Source organism: Orcinus orca, chromosome 8 (genome assembly GCF_937001465.1).
Source record: "Orcinus orca chromosome 8, mOrcOrc1.1, whole genome shotgun sequence".
Taxonomy (NCBI): domain Eukaryota; kingdom Metazoa; phylum Chordata; class Mammalia; order Artiodactyla; family Delphinidae; genus Orcinus; species Orcinus orca.
In genome coordinates, this window is record NC_064566.1 from 51,593,988 (window position 1) to 51,612,019 (window position 18,032).

At 50.3% G+C, this 18,032-nt stretch overlaps 2 protein-coding genes across 3 annotated transcripts in view; both read left to right on the top strand.

The window, feature by feature from the left end:
* Positions 1-7,378, top strand: part of PAAF1 (proteasomal ATPase associated factor 1) — a 62,394-nt gene extending 55,016 nt beyond the window's left edge. Inside the window, exons 14-15 of one of the 2 annotated variants that reach the window (XR_007478694.1) lie at positions 3,051-3,109; positions 7,275-7,378. The gene's annotated coding sequence lies outside the window, so the exon portion shown is untranslated. The remainder of the gene's footprint in view (positions 1-3,050; positions 3,110-7,274) is intronic. The other variant, XR_007478693.1, reaches the window with a different exon arrangement.
* DNAJB13 (DnaJ heat shock protein family (Hsp40) member B13) lies at positions 1,477-16,322 on the top strand. The gene is made up of 8 exons (XM_004279780.3): positions 1,477-2,211; positions 7,275-7,378; positions 8,451-8,612; positions 11,821-11,978; positions 13,017-13,130; positions 14,227-14,340; positions 15,328-15,404; positions 15,999-16,322. The coding sequence occupies exons 1-8, from the start codon at positions 2,099-2,101 to the stop codon at positions 16,150-16,152; spliced, it is 996 nt and encodes a 331-aa protein (XP_004279828.3). The 5' UTR covers positions 1,477-2,098; the 3' UTR covers positions 16,153-16,322.
* The last annotated feature ends 1,710 nt before the right edge of the window (positions 16,323-18,032 follow it).

Below are 18,032 nucleotides of genomic sequence, written 5' to 3' on the forward strand. Positions count from 1 at the left end.
AGAGGAAGGGGAGAGTGGGGGCCCACTGCGATGCCTATCAATGGTTGAGCGGGACTGCTATTGGTCGTGCCTGCCCTGCCCTTATTACAAGTGGAGTGAGGTCTCGGCAGGGTAGAGACAAGGTGGCAGGACAGTGAGGAAGTCGTGGTGACCTTGCTGAAAGATGAAAGCCCAAGCAAGGCCATAGCTAGGAGGAGGATGAGCAGAGGAGGAGCTCGAGAGACGTCTAGGAGGTAAAATGGTCTGAGCTTGGTGACTGGGTGCAGGATGTGAGTGGGAAACCACACTGCTGCCCTCAAGGAGGTGGAGTGGAACTCCCCACTCTTTAAGGGTGGACTGTGAAATGACTTCCTTCGAAAGAGTACAATCCAGAAATGGGGAAATTAAAGTAACTTTACAGGGGAGAAATCTGACAAACACTACCTCAGCAGGTGAGCAAGGTCAGCTTTGACAGTGATAAGTCATGGTGATGGTACCTTTGACCTGATGGCATGAGGATGACACTTTACCTCTGTGGTCTTCCTTCCAAAGCACCCCAACCCCAGTCTAAATCATAAGAAAAACATCAAACAAATCCCAACTGAGAGACAGTCTGCAAAATACCTGACCAGTACTCCTTAAACTGTCAAAGTCATCAAAAACATGGAAAGTTTGAGAAACAGCTGTAGCCAAGAGGAGCCTCAGGAGACATGACAACTAAGTTTATTTATATTTATTTATTTTTTTGGCTGCGCCATGCGGCATGTGGGGTCTTAGTTCCCTGACCAGGGATCGAACCCACACCCTCTGCTTTGGGAGTGTGGAGTCTTAACCACTGGACGGCCAGGGAAATCTCCACAACTAAGTTTAATGTGATATCCTGGATCAGATCCTGGAAGAGGAAAAAACAAAACAACACAAAACAAAAAACGGCATTAGGGGCTTCCCTGGTGGCGCGGTGGTTAAGAATCTGCCTGCCAATGCAGGGGGCACGAGCTTGCAAGGGACACGGGTTAGAGCCCTGGTCCGGGAAGGTCCCACATACCGCAGAGCATCTAAGCCCATGCGCCACTACTACTGAGGCCTGCGTGCCATAACACCTGAAGCCCGCACACCTAGAGCCCATGCTGCACAACAAGAGAAGCCACCTCAATGAGAAGCCCGCGCACCGCAGCGAAGGGTAGCTCCCCCTTGCTCGCTACAACTAGAGAAAGCCTACGTGCAGCAGCAAAGACCCAACACAGCCAAAAATAAGTAAATTATTTAAAAAAACAAAACAAACAAAAGGCATTAGGGTAAAAACTAGGAAATCTGAATAAAGGATGGAGTTATGTTATAAATGAGGTACCGATATTGGTTATTATTTGTGATAAACGTACCATACTCATGTAACGTGTTAATGACAGGGGAAACGTGGTGTGGGGCATATGAGAGCTCTACTATCTTCACACCTTTTCTGAAAATCTAAAAGCATTCTAAAATAAAGATTTATTTTTTAAAAATAGCCAAATCTATTTGTCTGAAAACTTAATTAAAACCAATTGCTACTCTCCTTAAAAACTGTTTTCTTGGGCTTCCCTGGTGGCGCAGTGGTTGAGAGTCCGCCTGCCGATGCAGGGGACACAGGTTCGTGACCCGGTCCGGGAAGATCCCACATGCTGCGGAGCGGCTGGGCCCGTGAGCCATGGCCACTGAGCCTGCGTGTCCGGAGCCTGTGCTCCGCAACGGGAGAGGCCGCAACAGTGAGAGGCCCGCGCACCGCAAAAACAAACAAACAAACAAAAAAACTGTTTTCTTTTTTAAATTTTACTTATTTTTTCTGAATTTTATTTTATTTTTTTATACAGCAGGTTCTTATTATCTATTTTATGCATATTAGTGTGTGTATGTCAATCCCCATCTCCCAATTCATCCCACCACCACCACCCCGCCACTTTCCGCCCTTGGTGTCCATACGAAAAACTCTGTTTTCTGAGTTGAGTGATCCTTAGGCTCACAGAATCAGTCCCGGTTTTCTCAATCCCTCTTCTACGGGCACAGCTGAGAAGGCGGTTTGTTTAGGCAGGAAGGATTACAACTCCCAGAGTGCCCCTGTGCGGTTGTCAGGAGCAACCACGGAATGCAGACTAACAGAGCCGCTGGACTCAGGACTATCCAGCCAGCCATGGGCCAGGATTATTACTCTGTGCTCCAGGTCACTCGCAATTCAGAAGATGCCCAGATCAAGAATGCGTGAGTGGGGGCAGGAGCGAGGCTTTTGGGTTGTGCTGGGACAGGCCCACCCTCATCTCTTCCAAACTGAGCTTTCCTGCACAGCTTAGGGCAGGCAAGGCAGACCTTGCTCCTTTTCTTGCTTCTTGCACACCGACTTCCTGGCGTTGGGCTGGGTCAGGGTTCCCAGTCCATCATCCCTTACTCTCTATGCCCTGTCTGCTCTCCTGGGTACCCTGGTTTTCCTAGCAATAAAATGGGAACAAAGGAGACTTTTGCTTAATAATATGGAGACCCAAAGTATTGTGAACAGGAGAGTGACCTGACCAGATGGATGTATTACATATTTTATTCTGGCTGTCCACGTGGGGTTTTGGCATTGAATAAATTACATCTCTGAATAGTTCCATCAAGTCTTGGGGACTTTGTGGTGTGTCTAAGACAGGAATCAGCACATTTTTCTGAAAAAATATTTTTTGACGAATATTTACTGAGCGCCTACTTATATGGGTTCGGTGCAGTCTCAGCAGCTACAGATATCGTGAATCAGACATGTGCAGCTTAACTTTGTTGGTGGATACAGATGTTGAATAAGTCACAGCAGGCTTGATGAATGTTACAAAAAGGGGCATACAGGGCATGTGGAAGCTATCTTGGAAGGAGAGAGACCCCTTCAGGAGCTGTCATGATAATCAAGGCAAAAGATGAGGCTTGAAGCAGGGCAGTGGGCTGGAGAGAGAAGAGAGAATGGACTTAGCTATAAATTGGATCATTGTAGGGTAAAGAAAAAAGGGAGGAATCTAGGACAATTTAATTAATTAAGGTTGTATGATAATAGCTACACTTACTGAATTGTGCAGATGCTGTTCTGAGAACCTTCCATCATTATTTCACTTAATCCTCACAACAGCCCTGAGAGGTAGGTACCATTATTATCCCAAGGCTATGTGCCTAGTAACCGGCAGAGCCAGTATTCCAGACACCTTGCCTGCTCTAATTGCCTACCACGGGCCAAGTCCCATAGGGGATCTCAGTGGGGTAAGTGGAGAGAGTCTACAGTGTGGCTGGCGAAACAAGACTCAAACTCGTTAATCAATTAGAGAACAATTCGGGACAGTGTGTGCTGTCACCCACTGTTCATAGCATTTCATTGGCCAGTGAGACCTGTCTAGGGAAAGGTCACAAGGAGGGAGGGCAGTTGGAATGCAGAAAGATAAGCCCAACTTAAGCACTGGAAAGAGCCAGGTCTGAACCTAGGTTCTCCTATCTGCTAGCTGTATGACCTGGGAAAATTGCTTAACCTTTCTGAGCCTCAGTTTTCCCATCTCTTAAAAAAAAAAAATGAAAAATAAGAATTGTTGTGGTATTGAAATAGAATTATATGAGATAATGAGCATGAAGATGCCCAGCAATCATTTGCCTCTGAAACCATGTCTTATAAAGAGTGATTAAAAGAACCATATATGTTCCAAACAACAGTCCTTAACCTTTCTCCCCTGAAACAACTCTTTTTTTAAAAAATTATTTATTTATTTATTTATTTATTTTTGGCTGCGTTGGGTCTTCATTGCTGAACGTGGGTTTTCTTTAGTTGTGGCGAGCGGGGGCTACTCTTCATTGCGGTGCGCGGGCTTCTCCTTGCGGTGGCTTCTCTTGTTGCAGAGCACGGGCTCTAGGCACGTGGACTTCAGTAGTTGTGGCATGCAGACTCACTAGTTTGGCTCCCGGGCTCTAGAGCGCAGGCTCAGTAGTTGTGGCGCACGGGCTTAGTTGCTCCACGGCATGTGGAATCTTCCTGGACCAGGGCTCAAACCCATGTCCCCTGCGTTGGCAGGCGGATTCTTAACCACTGCGCCACCAGGGAAGTCCCCCTGAAACAACTCTTAAGGCATGAGTCACATGTTTGACACACTCTTCCATGGGAGCACCTAGATTTTGACCCCTCCCCCCCAAAAAGGCTAAACTTATATAATGAAGACAAGCACCACGATGATTCATAATCGCCCAGCTATTAACTTCTCACTCATTTATCCGAGGCTGCCACATCTGGGCTGTGACTTCGCCCCTTTCTCTCCCACTCAGGAAAGCAGGTGAATGAGAGTGATGTTACTGCAGAGCTTAAAACCACTCAAGTTTATATGGAAAACTGAACTCTTCTCAAACCTCCTTACTTTTACTCACTGTTAGAGTTTTCCTGCAATTCTCACACCTGACTACAACCTTTGTAATTGAGAAGGGCTGGTTTAGAAGTCTCAGGGAGGGTGTGAAAATTGCCTTCAAGTCTGTCAAGGTAGACAGAGCAGATTCTGTCTGTAAGGCCCCCCAGGGCAGAGCCAGGACCAGGACCCTCGTGGATGGAGGCAGAGTCACAGGACAGCAGACCCAGCTCAGTAAGAGAAAGCTTTGCCTAAGAGTCAGACTGGCCCCATAGTGAAATGGGCTGCCTTGTGGGACAGTGATTTCACAACGTTTACTCACTGCACTTGGTGCTATGCACTGAGGACACAGAGAACTGGACACGGCAACTGGAGGGTCTCACTCACAGGCTGGTGGGAGAGACAGATCCGTCGAACAACTGAAGCACCACGTGCTAAGTATGAGGATCAAAGGCACTTGGGGATGTGGGAAAGAGTATCTAATCTAGACTGGAAACTAGTCAGGGAAGACATCCTGGAGGAGTTGACCCCTGAGTTGAATGTGGAAAGATGAATAAACATTTGCCAGGAGGAGATGAAAGGAGCTGGAGAGGGGTGAGCATTCCAGGTAAAGGGAGGAGAATGTCAAAGCCATGAGCAGTGCAGAGTGTGGAGCTTGGAGCCTGGAGAGAAGGACAGGAGAGGTTGTGGGAGCAGGGAGGGAGAGCTGTGAGTGAGAAGGGCAGAGAGAGAAGCAGAAGTTGAATCTCAGAGACATTTGAATTTTATGCTGAAGACAAAGGGGGAACCAGTAAAGGGTTCAGGCAGGAGAGTGAGTTGGTCAGGGAGCATTTTAAAAACATCAAATTAGCAAAAGAGAGAGAGAGAGATCAAAGTGGTGTCAGCACACAGAATAGACTGGAGAGGGGGATACTGGAAACAGGAAGACACGGTTCTGCAATGGTTGTAGGGATGAAGAAGCAGCAAGTAAACATTATTTAGAAGGAAAAGCTGATGTGCCTCGATGACTGATGGGATGGGGGTGGAGGGGACGAAGGAGAACTTGGAGTGGAAGATACTCAGCTTTTCCGCTTCAGGGTCTGGACAAATGGGGAAAAGTTTAGGGAATGAAAATGTGTGCACGTTTGGGCTCATTGAGGTTGTGGGGCCCGTGAGACACTGGAGAGGAGGTACCGAGTAGGCAGCTAGGTACAGAGGTCTGGAGCCAAGGGAGCGAACTGGTTTGAGATAGAGATTTGGGAATCATCAGCGTGTAGCTGGTGCTCAAAGCCGTCGGCCAGCTAAGCTTGTCCACGGAGTGTGTGTGGAGTGGAGTAAGAAGCACGGCAGAGCTCTAGGGTCACTGGCATGGAAGGTGTGAGCAGGGCGGACCGTGTGTGGGACCACATGTGTACTGAGTGACTGAGGAGGCTGTGCGGATGCCCTCCTTTTGCTCCTGCAGACCCCCGCCCCACCTTTCTGCACCCTGCTCTCTGCTCTGGGAGACTGGCCCATATGAACTGCATCAGCAGACCTCCTGGCCCTCAGGCTTCCAGATGCATCCTGCAAAAGGAGCACAAGGCAGGAGATTGGGAGGGAGGAGAGTGGGGCAGGGGTATTTATTCCCAGCTCCCTTCTTATGGGATCTCTTCAGGTTGGCTATGGCCCTGAATCAAAGATCACAGCTTTTACCAAGGCCCTGTCCACACACTCTCTCCTGTGGGATTTCAGTAACCTCTCCCTCCCCTCACTGCTACAGGCTCATGGGTGGTCAGGACACCTCAGGACTCGTAGCCTCAAGGGACTGTGCTGTCCCTTGTGGTTTCCTGCCCCACCTCTCACACCTTGGTGTGTGGTCCATTATTAAACTCTCCACAAATCTCCAGCTTGTGCCACGTCTTTCCTCCTGAGATGTAATGATACAGATCCCCAGATGCTGCAGGTGTGGCATCACTGTGGGGTGGGATTGGGCAGACACATAAATGGGGGAAAGAGGGACTTCCCTGGTGGTCCAGTGGTTAAGAATCCACCTTCCAATGCAGGGGACGCGGGTGTGATCCCTGGTCGGGGAACTAAGATCCCACATGCTGCGAGGCAATTAAGCCCACGTGCTGCAACTGCTGAGCCCACGCACTCTGGAACCTGCACGCCACAACTAGAGAGAAGCCTGAGCGCTGCAACAAAAGATCCTGCATGCCGCAGCGAAGATCCCACATGCCACAACTAAGACCTGCCTGACACAGGCAAATAAATAAACAAACAAATAAACAAATAAAAAAGAAATAGGGGAAAGAATGAGCACAGAGGGGCAGACAGCGAGACGACCTGATCTGTGCTGAGTGCCTCTCTGTAGCAGGCCCACTGACACCTTATTTTATCTAATCTTCCCAAGAAGCCTGTGTGTCAGTTCAGACACCAAGACAGAATTAGACGTGCAAGAAGTGTTTGAGGGAAACAACTGTGAGGATGAAGCGGGACTAGGAATGTGCCGGGGAGCCTTCACACCATAGTGCAGGTCTGATGCTTGTGAAAGGCAAGAGGGAAGGAAGGGTTGGGTAGGGAGGGCTCTGGCGTCATCCAGAGAAAATCTCAGCCAGGCTGATGGGGAGGCCTCGAGCAGAGGTTGGGCATTGGAGGAGGCTTGGGTCCTGTAGGGCTGGCCCAGCACTGATTGATACCCCAACAAGCATAGGCATAGGTTGGGAGCCACTTGGGGCCAGTGCAGCCTCAGCACAAACGGCCAGTGGGGCAGCTCCTGGGACTGTCAGTCAACCATGCTCCCGACACTGGGTTCTCTTCCAGGGGATCTGAGTGTTGCGCCTCCCTGGCCACCACAGCCCTGATTTATAGCTGGAACATCAAAGCTCCGAGAGACCACCAGGCAGCAGACAGCAGAGCCAGCTCTGAACCTTGGTCTGTGCCTCAGGATATTAACCCTCCTCGCTCTAGGTACCGGAAACTTGCCCTTAAGAACCACCCGTTGAGGTCCACTGAGCCATCCGCAGCGGAGGCATTCAGGCAAATAGCGGAGGCCTACGATGTGCTGAGCGACCGTGAGTGATTGGAACTGAGCATGGAGGGCGGCTCCTCTGTCCCGCGTCTCTATTAACATCATCCTCACGTCTCTGAGCGTTGGGCTTTCTGAGGGGGCCCAGCAGAGAGTAAGCATTCCTCTTCCCTGCCCAGAATCTAAACAAATTGAGAAAGGAAACATAATGAACTGCCTTTCTCAGTAGACACAAGCTAAGGTGGAGGACGTGGTGTGGAGAGCCCCCAGATTAGGCTGACATGCTCCGCTAGTCTCAGCAGTGCAGGACCTGGGGCAGGGCCTCCCCCCCTCCCCGCCCCACATGCCCCATGCCCCACCCATCCCCTGCAGGACTGCAGAGTGAGATGCTTGCTGCCCAGGAAAGAAGGCTAAGGCTGAGGCAGACACGCCCGGTTATTCCCTGATTACCAAGAAGCTAAATCTCCATCTCCTCAAGGACAGCATATGTACAAAGGGAGAGAGAGGGGTCTGTGATTAGGAAATCTCTCTCCTATGGAAAACTGAAGCCTAGGGAAAGAGATCCCCCACCCCTGCCCGAAGCAGTGCCCACATGGGTTCCCTAAGGGCTTGCCCTGGAGACTGTGATCATGGATACTGTGCAGAAGAATGGCCAGAAGATCACTGATGTTTCTCCAGCCCCAAGTTTTCAGGACTTCGGACTCTAAGATTTCAAAGCTCTAGAATTTGGAAGCTCTAGAATTCTTACATCCTACAATCTCAAGGCTCTAGGATTCTATTTACCCCACAAAAGACAGTAGCTGTGATGACTGAGTTAAGCCAAACCCCAGGATGATAGCCCGACCCTCAGTCTCTCACTGTCTTCTCCGATCCCCACCCCTCCCCCAGCAAGTTTCAGTCTTTGTCATCTCTCCTCTGGGCTATGGGATCATACCTAGGTCCACCCAAGATGAAATGAAATCCCTAACTTCTAGAGTCGGCCAGACAGCAGGCACCTTAGAAATAAGGCTCTTTTCGCCCCGCCCCTTCCTCTCTGCCCCATATCCTTCTGCTTCCCAGCCCTCCAGCTCTCTTAGCCCCTATGCTGGATCCCTCCTCAAGGTGACACATATCCACAGCTGTGAAAAGAGGCATCTATGACAAGTTCGGAGAGGAAGGCCTGAAGGGCGGAATTCCTGTGGAGTTTGGATCGCAGACCCCGTGGACAACTGGTTACGTCTTCCACGGCAACCCGGAAAAGGTTTTCCATGAGTTCTTCGGGGGAGATAACCCCTTTAATGGTAAGAGGTCCTGCCTGCCCCGTTGCCTTACTGGGAAGGACATAGCTATAGAAGATGCTTTTCTCTGAGTAGTTTTGTTTACTTTAAGAAATATATATAGTCCATGGTAAAAAAAAAAATTATTGTAAAAGAAATTCCAGTCCTCCATTCCTTCCCCAGGAGCAGCCACTCACTGTTAACAGTGTTTATATCCTTCTAGAAATATTCTATGGATTTATGAGCTTAGATTTATTTTTACATAGGCTTTTATTTTGTGAAGGAAATGGGACCACATTATATACACTGATTTTTTTTCACTTATATCTTGGAGATTATCTTATTATACATTATGTTATAAACAGATCTACTTTATTCATTTTAATGGCTGCATAAGATTTCAACGTACAAGCGTGTGTTAGTGAGATGAATACAGGGATGGATGTGTGAATGATCCCAGGTCTGAGGCAAACTGACAAAGAGTTGATTTCCAAGGCTCCGAATCATCATGCAAGGACAGTTCACCTTCAGACCTGTCTTCCTTCCTGGCTCCAGTTAAGCAACTCACAAAGTCTAGATTTTCATTGCCTGGCTGCCCCAGCCCCTTCTCCCTGGCTATACTACAGCTTGTCTGCATTTCAAAGCTTACCTCTTCCTCTTCTCCACATTGATATGTTAAGTGGGCTACAGCCTGCTCAGAGGCCCCTCCTACTGTGCATTGCCTTCACCTGTCTGCCAGAGGAAGCTGAGTTTATAAACTCCAGGTGAAACTGGAAAAGCAAGGGACTTGGAGTCAGAGGGCCTGTTTCAAATCCATGCACCACTGCTTATGAGCCGTGTGATCCTGGACAAATCTCTTCACCTCTCTGAAACCTCAGCTTCCTCATTGTTAAACAGCTAGTTCCTCACAGGTCATAATCAAATGAGATGATCTTTATGAAAATGGGCTTTGGAGTCAGAAAAATGCCATACAATGGGCCTATCTCTCCCAGGGACAGGTGCATGGAGAAGAAGCTGTTCAGGGGAGCGAAACCAGAGCTTACAGGGGTATTGCTCATTAGGGAAGGTCAAATTCATGGTATGGGGGTCCCTCAGGCAGTGCCCAGGAGTTATACTGCTGTAGTGCTTCACCCTAGGGGTTCTTGTGTCCCATCTCCCTGCAGAATTGAGGGGCTTGGCTTCCTGTGACCTGGCTTTTGGAGTGTCTGAGACCTGGCACACCATAGGTGCTGAGAGAACAAATGAATTCAACCATGCAAGAGGGGACCCAGTAATTCACAGGCCTCTTGATGACCCATCACATCTTTTTTTTTTTTGAATTTTATTTTTTATACAGCAGGTTCTTATTAGTTATCTGTTTTATACATATTAGTGTATATATGTCAATCCCAATTTCCCAATTCATCACACCACCACCACCCACCACTTTCCCCCCTTGGTGTCCATAAGTTTGTTCTCTACATCTGTGTTATGACTCATCACATCTTAAGGCGCACCTTAAGATGACACCACCTTGCTCTCCCTAGCCTAAGGTCATTCTAGCCTGCAAAGTTCTTTTTGTGACACTAACCAGGAGGGGCAGAGTACAGGAAATCTTAATTATGATAGTGACGCCTGCAGTTTACAAAGGGCTTCATTAAGCTTAGTGGTTAAGGGCACAGGTTCTGTAGTCAAATCCTCCTGGGTTCACATCCCAACTCTAATACCACTAGCTGTGGCACTGTGAGCATTTTGTTTGACCTCTCTGGGCCAATAAGATAATATCGCAAAGAGTTGAGAACAGCACCTGACACGTAGTAAGCTCTCAGCAAGTTTTGTTTTTAGTTATTTTTTTTAAAGATTTTTTTTTGATGTGGACCATTTTTAAAGTCTTTATTGAATTTGTTACAATATTGTTTCTGTTTTATGTTTTGGTTTTTTTGGTTGCGAGGCACGTGGGATCTTAGCTCCCCGACCAGAGATCGAACTGGAACCCCCTGCATTGCAAGGCAAAGTCTTAGCCACTGAACCACCAGGGAGGTCCCTCTGAGCTAGTTTTAGTTCATCATCATCTTGTTATCTGATCCTAATGGTGGAAGGCAGGTCAAGCATGTTACCCCATCCCACAGACTGAGAAACTGAAGCCCGGACGATTGCAGTGCACCTCAAGGGCAGGGGCTCTTTGCACTAGGATGGAAGGTGGGGCAGCAAGAGGGGTTATGGGTGTAGAGCTGGGAAGGGCCAGAAGAAGTTGAGGAAAGAGGAGTTTGGAAACATGTTGGTGACATCTCTAATTTGTTAGGGATTAACCCTGTCTCTCCCCATCTCAGCTGCTGACTTCATAGAAATTTGAGCCTGGGGTCTCTAGTGGTCTTGGGCTGGGCTGAACAGGGAGGACAATGGAGCCTGGGGAAGGGTAGGGAGGACTGGCATGCTGTGACCCTCCACAAAAGCTAACAGCACATCATTTCTGGCACTACCAGCTACTGCCACCAGAGGACACTCCTGTCTCCTCTGAGGCAGCCTGAGTTGAGGAGTACTTCCCCAGAGGTAGGAGTGGGCTGGGGGAGGGAGGTAGGGAAGTGTGGGTGAAGGAAGTCCAAAGGGGGGGATAAAGCAGTAGTAGAGGGCATCAAGAGATGGTAATCCTTGGATCGACAGTTGAGGATGTTACTGAGTCCAAGCTTCTACTGCTCGCTGCAGGACAGGCCAATAAATTGAGAGATGAGTTGTAGCGACTATATTTGAAAAGGCAGCAAACCAAGAAGATGTGGACTCATGTCCCAAAGAACCATCTTGCCTGAGTTAGAATTCAGGCTTCCTTTATACCAAAAGGGGAGGGGGTAAAGTCACATTTCCTAGCTCCCCGTCAGACTCAGGAGGGGAGGTGTTAATTTCCTCCTCCCTGCAGTCATTCACAGGTGAGCCTGGTCAGGATGTTTTCTGTGAGCTAAACAAGGGTATTTTAGCTTAATGCTCATTACCTGGGAGGTAGGGTTCCCAGAGATGGGCCATTACGTATAATTTAAGCTTATAGGTAACATCTGTTTAGTGATTAACTTGTAATAGAATACAAAGGTTCTTCCCTATTACAAGGGCAGCTCGTTGGCCCGGCCAAACAGTCTGAGTCTGCGAGGTGGGAATGGGAGTCTGGGTATTACGCTTGGGGACTGAAGAGGTGGGGGGATTGGCTATGAATCCGAGTTTCTGGACACAATTTCTCCTACTCCTCGCCTCTCCCCACCTCCTGCAGAGTTTTTTGATGCAGAAGGAAATGAGGTAGACTTGAATTTTGGGGGACTCCGGGGCCGAGGGGTCAAGAAACAGGACCCCCCAATCGAACGAGACTTCTACCTATCCCTGGAGGACTTATTCTTTGGCTGCACCAAGAAAATTAAGATCTCCCGAAGGGTGAGTACTTGGGAGCCACCTTCTATCCCCTCCAACCCTACTGGTTACCTCCTCCCTGACCCTAATTGGAGACCTCAGGTATGGCCTCTCACAGAATCATGGAATCTTAGATTTGGAGATGGTAGAATTCTAAAATCTGAAGTTTGGAAGGGACAATTGAGGGTATTAGCCTGGTTCTTTCCTAGTGCAGGAATCCCCTCTGTGTGCTTCTAACTGGGACAAGCTCTTTCCGTTCTTCTCAGTTCAGCCCCATCCCTGAGGGAAGAGGGAGGGCTGTGGGTGGGAGGAGTCTCCTGTGAATTCTGCTCTCTGGGCATTACCAGACCATACCCTCTGGGTTTCATCTGGGTGTCTGCCTCATGAGTAAGAAGGAGCTGTGTGGGCATGGGGGGTGGGCTGGGGGACAGTTCCCCAGGGGACTGGTTGAAGAAGACCCTCAGTGCCCCAGGGTCCAGACCCTGCATTGGCCCTGTCCCATGGTCCAGCCCTGTGCTAGGCACATGAGCAAGGCCACCTCACACCTTTGCCCAACAGAGGAGATGCCAGCTGTAGCCATGCTTTCCACAGATGGCACCCATCTGGGTACATGACTGCAGAATAGACGGATGACATAACAGAGGAAAGCTTTGGGTGAGGCTGAGATATGTTGCTCTCTGTGATCTTTCTCCCTTTGGGATTAAGAGACCTGCTAGAGGCTCAGGGCCAAAGCCTCTGGGGTGGGAGAGGAAGTGAGTGCGTGTTCACCGTGTCTGTTAGAAGCCAGGGCCTCGTAATTTCTAGGGCTGGAGTTGTGGCCTTGATCGACTCATGGTGACTGCTTGGCACCTCAGGCCCTAACCCCATGACACGCCCTGCCATCCTGGAATCATAAGCTCTTGGTTCCAGTGGAATAGGGTGGGAGTGGGGATGGCTCAGGGCAAGTTCTCCCCATTGCTAGAGAACTGAGCTGAGCACAGATCCCATGGAGCATCCCTCACGTGTGTAAAGGCCAGCTGGGAAATCCTGAGCAAATCTCCCTCCCCTGTCATCTCACTACAGGTGCTGAATGAGGATGGGTACTTCTCTACCATCATGGACAAGATCCTCACGATTGACGTGAAGCCTGGTTGGAGGCAGGGCACACGTATCACCTTCGAGAAGGAAGGGGACCAGGTGAGAAGAAGGGAAGCTGCCTAGGGACAGTCACATGGGTTCATTCGGTGGAAAGACTGAGGGGGAAGGAGGCAGTGCTTTTTCTTGCCCCTATGAGCCCTGGTCTGGAAGGGAGACCGGTTTGCAGCGTGGGTGAGCTGATCCCTAATGTCCCTTCCGAGGGACAAAGCCTTGCACAATGCCTCGGGGATTGGGTAGCCCAGGGTTTCTCCCCATTTTGCAGAGTGAGAAACTGAGGCCTAGAGAGGGAAGGGACTTTCCCTGGGCAAGAGCACCGGAGCTGAAAGGAGAATCCAGTCCTAACATCAGTGTTCTTCCTGATTTTCTTTAGTGTTTCTCTGAGTAAAGCCCAACTATAGGAGCTACACAGAAACCATTTATTTATAATAATTTTAAATTAAATACTTACTTAAATAAAAATGTAAAATTACTGTCCAAGGCATGCTGAATCCTCAAGTCCTGAGAAGAGGCAGGATGATGGTGTCTTTAGAGCCAGAGAAATGAATTCCTCTGCCTGTACTTCTTGCCCCCTTTCTCACTTATGAAACACCTACTTTTGAAAAACACACTTCAAGACCCAGCTCCAATTCTCTGGGCATCCTTCCCTGACCTCCCCTCTGGGTCAGCGCCTCTCTGAGCTCCCGCCTCTGTGTTCCCTTTATCACATTCTTGAGCCTGCTGAGGATTCACTGTGTGCCTGTTTCCTCCACTAGACTGGAAGCCCTTAGGGGTGGTGGCCAGTCTGATCCCTCTGTCCCCAGTGCCCAGAAGAGACCCAGCAGAGTTCTGGAACTTAATGAAGCTTGGCAGGATAGACTTGCAGGCAGTTCTCTGTCCCCAGGACAGTGTTCTGCCCTTCAGCTGCGTGCATCTACTTGGGCTGCTCAGTAGAGGACAGTGATGGGGGTAGAGCAGGATTCTTTGGGGTAGGCTTCTCAGAGGAGGGGCTATGAAGCCAGACTGGAAAGGCCTTTCCAGAAAACCTGGTCTAATCTCCTCATTGTTCAGAGGAAGACATGGGGACAATAGAGGCAGAAACTTGGCCAAAGTCACACAGCCAATTAGCCCTTGTCATCCCTTGGCTCACCCTGCCCAGGGTCCCAACATCATCCCAGCCGATATCATCTTCATTGTAAAGGAGAAGCTACACCCTCGCTTCCGCAGGGAGAACGACAACCTCATTTTTGTGAACTCCATCCCCTTGGGCAAGGTGAGTGGGCAAAGTGGAGGAACAAGGGGTGGGCAGATCAGAGCGAGGCCCCCCCACCCCTGGGAGGCCCCGAGGCAAGCAGGCTTCACTCCCCTCTCCCCCTGGTGCATGGCGCAGGCCTTCAGAACGTGATAAGTGCCACACAAAACCTTTGTGACCGTCTTCACTCCTGAGTGTGAGTGGCCCCTCTGCGCCCTCACAACCCAAGCAAGAAATTGGGCACCGGCCTAGACTTTGCCGCCCTTCCCCGACCCCACCTGCGGTCAGGCACTAAGTCCTGTTAATTCCACCTCCAAATCTCTTTCCACTTGGTCCACTTCTGTTCAGCCCCACTGTCCAGGTCTGTGCACCTGGGTGTATGCAGCAGCCCTCTCAGTGGCCTTCCTGCCTTTCTTCTCATCTCCTTCAGGCACTTCCCCACCAGGGTCTTTCCACAAAGTCATCTGACCCTGCCACACTCCTGTCTAAACATCTTTGCATGGCATTCAAGGCCCTCTGCTGTCTGGCCCCTGCTGATCTCATCCCCTGCACTCCAGCCACTGCCACTTAGAGCTCCTGCCCACTGGGTGCATTCTTTTTCACACCCTCGTTCTCTTGCTTATGCTGGGCCCTCTGCCTGGAGTGCTGTCTGCCCACCTTGTCTAACTGGCAGGCTCCTCCTCACCCTTTAAGGCCCTCATCAGCTGCTACCACCACTATGGAGCCCTCCTGCCCCAGCCCAGAATGGTTCAGTGGACCCGCCACCTTGGCTCCCACCGACCCCTTTACTTCCCTCTGTCATAACATGTATCAACATCACTCTTATCTCCCAGACTGTGAACTCCTTGAGGGCAGGTGGTAGCCCGGCTCACTCACCTATTAGTCCTTGAACATCCTTCTGTCTCCAGTGCGTAGGGCCTGGCACTGAATAGTCTCATAAAGTGCCTTCTAAAGAGAATGGACATGGGGGCCTCCCCCACTCCCACCTTTGGCCTTAATGTCCCCTAGGCTCTGACCTGCTGCACCGTGGAGGTGAAGACCCTAGATGACCGTCTGCTCAAAATCCCCATCAATGACATCGTCCAGTGAGTCCATCTGCTTGGGCCCCAATACGCAGAAGGGCTGCCTGGTCCTTAGAGGGTGTGTTGGACAGGCTGGCCTGGTATAGTTGTTCAGGTTGTACCCAGCACAAAGGGGTGAGAGAGACTGAAATCCAGCCCCCTCTCTGGCTAAGCTGCGGGCCGCATTCACTTGGCAAATGAAGTGCCTTTTTCTAACTTGCATGAAGCCATTGTGGAGGCCAGAGGCCCCCTGTGTTGGGAAATCCTTGTTGCCTTCATCCTCTAGAAGTTCTAGAGTTCTGAGTTACATCTCCTAAGCCCTTTTCCAAGCAAGGCCCTCTGCATGGGAAGCTCAGCAGCCCAGCACTCCCCCACCCCAACCCAGGGTCTGCTGCTTGTCCTGTTTCCCATGTAAAATGGGATTCCTGGAATCCACCATCAGAGCCTCAGTGTAAACGGTTTTCAGGGAACAAGTTGTCTGGAACAAGCCAGTCTCCTCTCCCCTCCCACTGGTTCTAGAAGCTGCTGACTGCCCCACGCCTGAGGTTTTCTGGGCAGGGGCGGGTGTGCTGCTCTGGGGTGCCCTCTGAGCCCCCTTCTTTCATCTTCCCGTCTCAGCCCCAGGTACTTCAAGAAGGTGCCAGGTGAGGGGATGCCGTTGCCAGAGGACCCCACCAAGAAGGGGGACCTCTTCATTTTCTTTGACATCCAGTTCCCCACCTGCCTCACACCCCAGAAGAAGCAGATGTTGCGCCAGGCGTTGCTGACATAACTCTGGTGGGCTGGGGACTGGAGCAGGGGGAAGAGAAGGCTAGCTGGTCCTGACCCCACCCCTACCCCCAGCACGGGGTGTGCACGGGAGCCAGGCCACTGCACAGGCATGACGTGAGGACCGGATGGCATGGGATTTTAAACTGATACAATAAAGTGTTATTTCCTATCCTCTAGCTACACCCAAGAGAGTGTGTGTTGGAGGGAGAAGAGCTTCATACAGCCGTTCTTGTGGAGCAGAGGGAAGGGCAGGGCTCAAGAAGCTGAGGACCTGGGACCCTGTCCTGGCTGTGTGAGCCTGGCCAGGTCCCTGAGGGTTCAGAGCCTCTGTGCTCCCACCTTGATAGCGTGGGGCAATGCTACATCGTCTCTGAGGGTCCCCAGCTCTATTTCTCATGACACACGATCTTTGGAAGGGCAGTCTCTAGTGTGATATAGTCACATTGTACTCAGGAAAGCAAAGCACAAAGAGAACAAAACCCTTGTCTCAGGTCACACAGGGCTCAGTGGCAAAGCTGTCATCAGAATCTTGAAGGCCACTTCCCACAGCCTCACTCTGCTTCGATTAGAGGCAGCATGAGGGACACAAGTGCTGGAAATGGCTTTGGTTTTTGCCTGGCCTGGGCTGCCTCTAGGCAGGTCTTAGAACTGGGCTCTGCTCCCAGTCCTGCCGCTAACCCTTTGGATGTTACTATCCATCTTGTTAGTGAAGCAGAACCCATAACCCTCCTCAGGCAGCTCACTGGTGCGAAAGTGCTTAGTGAACTCACTGCTTAGATTATCAGGGTTACAGCATTGCTACCAGTGTGGCCTGGGGGAGTGCCAGCCTCCAAGCCCAGCTGGGCCTTTGCAGACGACACCTGCTTCCCCAGCCCGCCTTCCATCGACAGTGCAGCATGCACCTCTTCTGTGCCAGGGGAGGTGCCCTTCACTTGAGTCTGGACTTGGGCTAGGAGAGATCCAAGCTTATGACAGAGCGGGTGGCCACTTTTGTGAAGTGACTTAAGAGGTGCCAGAGGGACTTCCCTGGTGGTCCACTGGTTAGGATTCCGTGCTTTCACTGCTGAGGGCCCGGGTTCAATCTCTGGTCAGGGAACTAAGATCCTGCAAGCTGCGCGGAACAGCCCTCAAAAGAAAAAAAAAAAGAGGTGCCAGAAAAGGGCCCCATGATATCCATATTGCTTGGATTCCACCATTCAAAGCATCATATCAGCTTAAGGTTCTTTTTCTTAAATGGGGGCTCAGTAGCACCAGTCAGCCACTTTTAAACCATCAGGGAGAAAGCAGCCGACCTTGAGACAGAGTCTGACCCAGGGTTCACTAAAGAATGGGGGCTTTGGAGTTAGATGCACCTCAGGTGTTCTACTTAACGAGCTGTGTACCCTTGGGCAAATCGCTTCACCTCTGAGCTATTTACAATCCCTATCTTGCAGGGCTGTGGAAACCAGAGGAGTGAAGCAGACTCTGCCCTGAGGTAGGACCCAGGTGGAGAGGTGGTGGTAGGTGCCCTGTTCTGAGAGCAAGCAAGTGGGTGAGGGCCTGCCTTGTGAAACTCTGGTGCTCCAGCTGTCCTCTAGGGCAGCAGCAAGGCCTGCTCTTAACCTTTTCCTCATGGTGAGACTCTCAGGCCTGTGAGAGCCATTTATGAGATTGTTGTTATTACCTCAGTGTGGCCTTCAGTGCTACTTTGTGTCAGGTATTTTATAGGCATTAAGGGTTGAGGAGTTACTGAGGCCTCCTGGTATGCTGTCCAGTGGTTCCTCCCACCTTTCCCAGCCCCTCATTGTCTCAGGGTCATGCCTAGAACCGTGATGAAGTCTGGTGGCCTCATGTCCATGCCAGTGTCTGAAACACAAGGCTGGTGAATGAGCCAGCTGACAA

Coding starts and splice junctions, on each gene's coding strand:
- DNAJB13 (XM_004279780.3), top strand. CDS start 2,099: ATGCAGACTAACAGAGCCGCTGGACTCAGGACTATCCAGCCAGCCATG. Junction 2,212..7,274: donor GATGCCCAGATCAAGAATGC/GTGAGTGGGGGC, acceptor TCCTCGCTCTAG/GTACCGGAAACTTGCCCTTA. Junction 11,979..13,016: donor AAATTAAGATCTCCCGAAGG/GTGAGTACTTGG, acceptor ATCTCACTACAG/GTGCTGAATGAGGATGGGTA.